General features: G+C 49.2%; 1 protein-coding gene across 1 annotated transcript; it reads right to left on the reverse strand.

Moving 5' to 3' along the window:
• Positions 1 to 3,079: 3,079 nt before the first annotated feature.
• LOC125458915 (fat storage-inducing transmembrane protein 1-like) lies at positions 3,080 to 7,210 on the reverse strand. Its single transcript, XM_048544751.2, has 2 exons — positions 6,712 to 7,210; positions 3,080 to 4,815 (listed from the first exon to the last, which is right to left on the reverse strand). The coding sequence occupies exons 1-2, from the start codon at positions 6,954 to 6,956 to the stop codon at positions 4,059 to 4,061; spliced, it is 1,002 nt and encodes a 333-aa protein (XP_048400708.1). The 5' UTR covers positions 6,957 to 7,210; the 3' UTR covers positions 3,080 to 4,058.
• Between the last annotated feature and the right edge of the window lie 1,325 nt (positions 7,211 to 8,535).

Below are 8,535 nucleotides of genomic sequence, written 5' to 3' on the forward strand. Positions count from 1 at the left end.
CACATCACTTCGGACACTGCCTCGTCAAGACAATGTGCGGTTGTAATAAGGCTTGCCTATTTTTAACTCCAACCCCATGGCAATAAAGCCAGAGATCCATTTGCCCTCTAAATTAATTACTGCACCTGCAAGTTGAGCTGTTAATGGTTTTTATGTACCGGAACACCCAGATGCCTCTGGACTGCACTTTCAGACTCTGTCTCCATCGAAAGAACATCGACATTTTAATTCCACCTACAACAACACATGGCCTCACATTTTCCGACATGAAACTGCATTTACCAAGATGTCACCCACTCACTCCAGCCATCTATATCCTTTTGGTATTAGCCATGTCTTCATCACAACAAGCCCACTCATTTGATCTTACGTCATCGGTAAACATTACACTCTTCTCCCTTCTCTAAGTCACTAACATAGATAAGAGCATGAGAAATGGAAACAAGGGTAGGCCACTCAGCCCCTCAAACCTGCTCCACTATTCAATAGGATCATGGTTGTTACAATGCTCCTCACATCCACTTTCCTGCCCTTTCCCCTATAAGCCTTGATTCCCCGACTGACCAAGAATCGATCTGAGCCTTAAACATACACAAGGTCTCTGTCCCCACAGCTCTCTGTGGCAAGGAGTTCCAAAGACTCACAACGCTCTGACAAAAGAAATTCCTCCTCATCTTAGTCATAAATTGGTGCCCCTTTGTTCTGAGATTACAGCCTCTGGTCTTAGACTCTCCCATAAGGGGGAAACATCCTCTCAGCATTTACCCTGTCAAGCCCCATAAGAATCCCATATATTTCAGTGAGATCAGCTCTCACTACTCTTCTAACCTTCCGAGTGGAGTTCCAGCCTGTTTCATCCTTGCTCATATGACAATCCCTCTCTTCTGAGGGTCATCCTAGTGAACCTTCTCTAAACTCCCTCCAATGAAATGGTATCTTTCCTTAAATAAGGTAATTAAAACTACTCACATTACTCTAGATGTTGGCCTACTAGTACATTGTACAGATTTGCCTACTCTTAAACTACCTAGAAATAAGGGCCAACATTCCAACATAGATAGTAAATAGCTGTTGTATTCCATTGGTTGACTTTCCACCTTGAAAAAGACCCAGTGACCCCAACTCATTGTCTTCTGTTTGTTAACCAATCTTCAATCCATCCATTACCTCCTAACGCACGAGCTCCCGTCTTGTGCAAAAACCCTTTGTGGGGAACCTTGTTAAATTCTTTTTGAAAATCCAAATACACAAGGTCTACCAGTTCCCCTCCATCAACTCAACTTGACATATCCTCATTGAACTTCAGAAACTTTCTCCCTTCTGTTTGAAAGTGTTAACCCTTTCTAAATGTCCTGCTATTTCTTCCTTAATAATGAAGTCTGGCATTCTCCTAGATGTTAGTCTAACTGGCCTATAAGTTTCCTGCTTTCTGTCGGCCTCGCTAGGATCATCAGATTATTGGTTCTGAAATGTGCTGGAACTTTTCCAGAATCTGATGAGTTCTAGAATAGATTGTACAGTATCTTCATAATCCCTGCAGCCATTTCCTTTAAAACCACCAGGTCCTGATGGCTTGTTGGTGTTTAGCCCCTTTAGTTTGTAAATACTTTGTCCATTGTGACAAATTCTATTACCTTTCCTCACATTAGCACCTTGCTTACCTGTTATCTTTGGGATGCTTCTGGTGCCCTCTACTATGTGACCAATGCAAAATACTGCTTTTAATCATCATCCCCGTCAGCTTTTGTGCTCCTGAGATGCTGCTTGGCCTGCTGTGTTCATCCAGCCTCACATTTTATTATCTTGGAATTCTCCAGCATCTGCAGTTCCCATTATCTCTGATACTATTTTAACCTCACTGCGAAGCCTCTTCCAGGGATGCCTAACCTGAAGAAGTTACCCTCCTCCCTCCGGACCAACCTCAGGGAATCTCTCTCCCATTGCAACTCCATCTTCGGTCCGCCTCCCCCTCTCTCCCTATTTATTCCAGTTCCCTCTCCCCATCCCCCTCTCTGATGAAGGGACTAGGCCTGAAACGTCAGCTTTTGTGCTCCTGAGATGCTGCTTGGCCTGCTGTGTTAATCCAGCCTCACATTTTATTATCTTGGAATTCTCCAGCATCTGCAGTTCCCATTATCTCCTCTACGCTTTTAATCATCTGCCGTTTCCCTGGTCCCCATTCGTTCCTTAGTTGCATGCTCAAAGAATGCCATGCTTATTTTAGCTATTCTCCTTTTTTTATCTGCCCTAAAAAGCTCTTGCAGTTAGTTCTTATATTTCTCACCATTTTAATTTCACAATTTGTAGTCTCACAAAGACAAGGTATTCCTGCTGGAAATAGTAAGAACTGCAGATGCTGGAGTCAGAAATAATACAGTGTGGAGCCTGGAGGCACACAGCAGGCCAGGCAGCATCAGAGGAGCAGGAAAGCTGACATTTTGCGTCAGAACATATTCCTACCTTTGCACTCAAATCTTCTCATTGGAGTGGTGTGGTGGCTTAGTGGTTAGCAAAGTGCGAGAAACCAAGGTTCAATTCCAACCTTGGGTAGCTCTCTGAGTAAATGTGGGTTCCCTCTGGTTGCTCTACTTCCCTCCCATGGTCTGCAGGTGGCCATGTTAAATTGCCCATAGTATGCAGGTTAGGCATGTGAAATGCAGGTATAGGGGTTGATCTGGATTGGACTGCTTTTTGGAGAATCAGTGTGGACTGAATGGTCTACTTCCACACTGTAAGGATTCTATGAATAATTATTTTACTCCCCATTAATAGCTTTTTGGTCATCTAATGCTCATTCCAAAAATATTCTGAAACCTGTGGCATGCGACTCGTTTTCACCTATTTGCATGCCTCAGTTTTGGATTGTGTAATGATCCCAACAGACGTCACTACTGAACAAATTATATCCCAAACAAGTACCAGGCTCGATCTCTCATATTTGATTTGTATTGGTTTGTTCAAAGCTGCAGATTTTACTTTAACAATGAAACAGATGTTTATTAAGAAATTACGATAAAATAAATTAGACTGTACACTTCTAAAACAAATTCAGAGATTTTTAAAAGTGTAATCCTCTCAATCCCTACACAATCCTTTATAAATTGAAAAAGTAGCAGAACAGCTTTGGTATAGTACCCAAAACGCACACTGGTACAATGTCCAAACAGTACTCATACACAGCACACACCACAGCCCTTACAATAAACACAAGTAGTTTTAAGCCACGAGTATGTCCAATGTTGAGAATTAATCTGCAGAGAGCTACTTCCTGGACTTATCAGGATCTCAGCTCCAATGAACTCAACTTTAAGTACCTTTTCCAAGTTTTTGGCAAACTCTTCTGGAAGGACATGACCAGTAACTCCTCAAAGCAGTGTCAATAATAAAGAAACAAGCAGTTTTAGAAGGTCAGAACTGAGGGAGCGCTGAATTGTCGGTGGGTCAGTACTGAGGGAGCACTGCTCTGTCGGAGGGTCAGTACTGAGGAAGCACTGCTCTGTCGAAGGGTCAGTGCTGAGGGAGCAGGCATTGTCGGAGGGTCAGTGCTGTGGGAGTGCTGCACTGTCGGAGGGTCAGTGATGAGGGTGTGCCGCACTGTCGGAGGGACAGTGCTGAGGGAGTGCCTCACTGTCGGAGGGTCAGTGCTGAGGGAGTCGTTCTATCGGAGGGTTAATACTGGGGGAGTGCCTCACTGTTGGAGGGTTAATACTGAGGGAGCGTCTCACTGTTGGAGGGTTAATACTGAGGGAGTGCCGCACTGTCGAAAGGTCAGTGCTGAGGGATCACCGCACTATCGGAGGGTCAGTGCTGAGGGATCGCCACACTGTTGGGGGGAGTCAGTGCTGAGGAAGTGCTGCAAAGTTGGAGGGTCAGTGCTGGGGGAGTGTTGCACTGTCAGAGGGTCAGTGCTGAGGGAGTGCTGCAGTGTTGGAGGGTGAGTGCTGAGGGAGTGCTGCAGTGTGGGAGGGTGAATGTTGTGTGAGGGGTTGGGGTGTTGATATCTGACCCCTTGGTGTCTCTGGGGTCCTGGGCCCTGGGCTAAGGGGAGGACTGGGGCCTCATTCCCGGTACAGGAGAGTGTCGGAAGATGGGTCCCAGGTATAACTCGTTCTGCGGGTCGCGCCGCACACGCAGCGCCCAGGCCCGGGGTATGGGCCAAGCCCCACACGGGTGATGCCTTGCCCTGGATAGCCTGGAGACCAGGAGCACTGGTACCAGCGGCGATAGGTGAGGTGCCAGGCGAGCTGGGCGATGGCAGCAGCTGCCAGTTTCTGTGAGTATCGGTGGAAGAAGGTAACGGAGAGCAGCAGTAAGCCATTCCAGAGCAGCAGGAAGGTGGCAGCCAGCAGGAAGAGTATGCGGAGAGGCCCGCAGGCCACATGCCCACTGCTCAGATAACTTTGGAAGGCCGACAGTTCCTCGGCCAGCACCAGCGAGGCAAAGCAGAGCACGAAGGTGTCCCCTGACAGCTCATAGCCCCGCCACAGGCGGCCCGGCTCCAGGAGGCATGCAGCCCGGCGGCCTGCTATGCCCCAGCTCCCGGCTCTGGCCCAGGCCCAGGCTCCGGCCTCACCTCCTGCCTCCTCCTCCACCAGCAGCAGCAGGCCCCGCGCTGCAGGCTCGAAGCACGATCCAGTCACCTCCTCGATCCAGGAGAAGGCACGGGCACAGAGCAGACGGAGGCCTGCCCCCACCACCAGGCGGCTGAGGGGCCTCAGGGCTGGGAGTGGGCTGCCCGATGGCCCCGAGCTCAGCAGTAACATGTAGCCCCCTGCCAACAGCACCGTCCATGACCAGCAGCACTCCACGAGCCGCCTGGGGGGGTTGGGGTGCAGAGAGATGTAGGGGAGGGGCCAGAGAGAAGGAGGGGGAGGTAAATAAAGAGAGTTGGGGGGCTTGAAATGAGGGAGAAGGAGAACGGAGGGAGAGGGGAAGGTGAGATGGGGAAGAAGGAAAAGAGAGAAAGAGGAAGAAGGAGAGGGACATAAGGAATGGGGGGGATGAGAGAGAGATGAAGGAGGGAGATAGAGAGACAAAGAGGGATAAGGAGGGAGAGATAATGAGTGGGGAGGTGAATGAGAGAGAGATGGGGAGAGAGAGAGAAAGAGGGCACGTGGAATGAGGGAGAGAGAGAAAGAGGGATAAGGAGGGAGAGATAATGAGTGGGGAGGTGAATGAGAGAGAGATGGGGAGAGAGAGAGAAAGAGGGCACGTGGAATGAGGGAGAGAGAGAAAGAGGGATAAGGAGGGAGAGATAATGAGTGGGGAGGTGAATGAGAGATGGAGAGAGAAAGAGAGCACGTGGAATGAGGGAGAGAGAAGAAGAGGGATAAGGAGGGAGAGATAATGAGTGGGGAGGTGAATGAGAGATGGAGAGAGAAAGAGAGCACGTGGAATGAGGGAGAGAGAAGAAGAGGGATAAGGAGGGAGAGATAATGAATGAGTGGGGGAATGAGAGAGAGAGACGGAGGAGGGAGATACAGAAAGAGAGGGGGTGGGATAAGGGAGACAGAAAATATAGAGGGTGGAGTGAGGGAGAGATAGAAAGAAGGGGAGAACAGAAGTGGGGAAGTTTGAGAGGGGAATTAGCATAAGATGGATGAAATGAGGGGCAAGAGATAGAGGAGAGAAGGAAGAGATAGACAGGGTGAGAGTGAGAGATTGAGGGGAAGTGGAGAAACCGAGAGTGTTATGGAGAAGGCGGGGACAGATGGAGTGGGGTGATGGAAGAATGAGGGGAGAAGATAGGGATAGATGACAGCAGATCAGAGAAGGAGAGATCGAGAGGGTGTGGAGAGTGGTGGATGGATAGAGGGAGAAGAGAATAGATGGAGCGAGAGGAGATGGATGAAGAGATAGAGGAAGGAGAGAGAGAAACAGAGATGGAGAGAGAGAGATGGAAGAGGTGGGGAGAGTGGTGGGTAGGGAGAGGGGATGGGGAAGAGATAGTGGGAGGAAAGAGATAAATAGAGAGGAAGAGATGGGGTAAAGGGAAATCGTAGAAGGGGTGATGAGGGCAATGGTGAACGAGGAGATGAAAGGACATCAGAGAGGGGGAGAAAGGGACATGGAGCGGTGAGAGATTGATGGAGAGAATGTGGAATGGGAGGGAAAGGGAGCGGGACATAGATGGAGGGAATGTGGGGAGCAATAGAGGAGAGGGAACAGAAGGGGATGGAGAAATTGATGGATGATGAGGGAAGAGGGGTGGGGATGCCGAGGAGGGGAAGTGAGGTTGAAAGGGACCCAGGGCAAACAAGAAAAATGGGGAGAATGAGAGACAGAAGGAGAAGAGGCAGGGAATGAATAAAAAAAAGAGAAAGAAATATTTGTCAATTTTGATAACAAATCAGAACATCTCAGCTATCTGAGGTTTCGGAACGAGAAGAGCGATGGGTTCTGAACTGTCAGTAGGGGGCAGGGTCAGGGCATGGTGAGGGATCCAGAGCCTCCCACCCCAACCACTGCCAGCCCCTCCCATCCCGGTGAGAGTCGAACATCTCCACATTGATCTACACATTTCATTTCCAATGAACTAATTGGGTGCCATCACCATGAGACCAAATCCCAGAGAAGCAGAGCATTGGGGTGGGGAACTCCACAGGTACTGAGGGAGTGATTTGGGATAAGGACATGAGGCAATTGAGGTGTAGGATGGGGGTGAACTGAGGGAACTAGAGTATGCTGCGAGAAGAAGCATGTAATACTCACACATTGAAGTAGTTCCTTTTATTGGCGAAGATGACTCTGGGGCTGATGTAAAACTGGAGCAAAGGCCCAAAAACAACCAACAAGGCCAGCCACAAGTGATAATAACTGCGCACGATCCGGCTTCCAAGCAACAAGGCAATCTGGTCGCTCACAAACACGACGATGTCCCAAACAATCATCCTGCATTTTTCTCGCTCCACTACCGTACAGGAGCGAAGAAAACGCCACCACCCCATCAGCTCCATCTCCGAGATAAACCAGCCCAGCAAATGGAGGAGGATTGCTAATGCACAGAATCTCCTGCCCTCTTTCTCTCCGTCTCAGCTAATTTCACATTCCCTTTCTCTCTATCCATTCTGTGCATGCCTGCTTAATCCTCCCTCTCTACGTCTCGAGCCCCTCACTTTCTCATCGCTAGCTCCCAATAATTGGTCTCTCTGCTAACTTCCTTCCCACAGGCTCGCAGTTCTCCTGCCCGTGTTCTCTCCTCTTGCTCCAAACTTCCAGCACAGGCACACACACACACACAAACACACACAGCCTGACACCGGAGGAATGTGATCCAAAATAGCATGCAGAGGAGAACAGCAGCAGCTGTCCCTGGTCAGCTCCCGTGGGGAATTCAGAGGGTATGCGCTTTTCTTGCATTTAGAGAATTCCTGCAAACATCATTGTTCAAGAGGGGAAAGGAACAACATAGGAAAGTCAACCAGCTCCTCCCACAAGAAACATCACCATCGCCTCGTTCTCACTCCCTCCCTCACTCAGTCACTCCTTTCCTCACTCAGTCACTCCCTCACACAGTCCCTCCCTCCTTCACTCCCTCCCTTACTCACTCACTCAGCCCCTCCCTCACACACATTCACTCACTCACTCCCTGCCTCACTCACTCACTCTTTCACTCACTCGCTCCCTCTTACTCCGTCCCTCACTCATTCACTCACTCACTCCCTCACTCACGTCCTCTCACTCCTTTCCTCACTCGCTCACTCACCTTCTGGTGTCAGATCAGCTCCCTCAGATCCTTCGAGGTAAACTGGGGGGTGGGATAGGAAGGGGGATGGGCAGAAGCTCAGGACAGAGAAATAGAAACTCCTCATGAGACCTCACAACTGACATTCAAAGACAACTCTTTTTTTCCGAACTCACAAAAAGCTTTTGGGGTAAACTACTCCCTGGTGCATTCGCCATGGTGATAATATAACCAGGGTGCATTCGTCAACCAATCATCACCCTGTTTCTCCAGCTGAACAAGTTTTTGCTCCATTCAATATTTGGCATTCTTGCAACTCTGTCCTGATGAGTGCAAATTGAAAATTATTCTTTCATTCTTTAACAGTCACGCTTCTTGTGTGATAGAGAGTGAGAACAATTTCCAAGGATTTTTCCAGCACCAGGAAGGTGGTTACAAAAAAAATGGAGAGGGTGAGGAGAGAGAGGAGACCGCAGAAGAGAAAGGGGGATAAAAGCGAGGGAGGAGCAGGGAGGGGGGGGAGAAACAGAGAGAAGTAGGGAGAGTGAAGAGAAGAGAAAAGTGGAGGGAAGGGTGAGGAGACAGCTGAAGGGAGAGCTGGGAGACAGAAGAAAGAATGGAGGGGTAAGAGAGGCAGTTCCAAAGGGAGGGAGATGGAGGTGTGGTGTGACAAAGGAGAGGACGGAATGTAGGATGGTGTAAAAAGGCAGAAATGAAAGAGGGGTATGGCAGTACTGTCCGTTTGGAGCCTGGTGCAGGAACGGGACGAGGCCATTCAGCCCTCTGTTCGAGACAGCAGCCCCTCTGGAATAGTTGCCTTCTGTTTAGATGGCCTGTTTGTGTTCTTCTGA

This window comes from Stegostoma tigrinum, chromosome 15, assembly GCF_030684315.1.
Source record: "Stegostoma tigrinum isolate sSteTig4 chromosome 15, sSteTig4.hap1, whole genome shotgun sequence".
In the NCBI taxonomy this organism is placed as follows: Eukaryota; Metazoa; Chordata; class Chondrichthyes; order Orectolobiformes; family Stegostomatidae; genus Stegostoma; species Stegostoma tigrinum.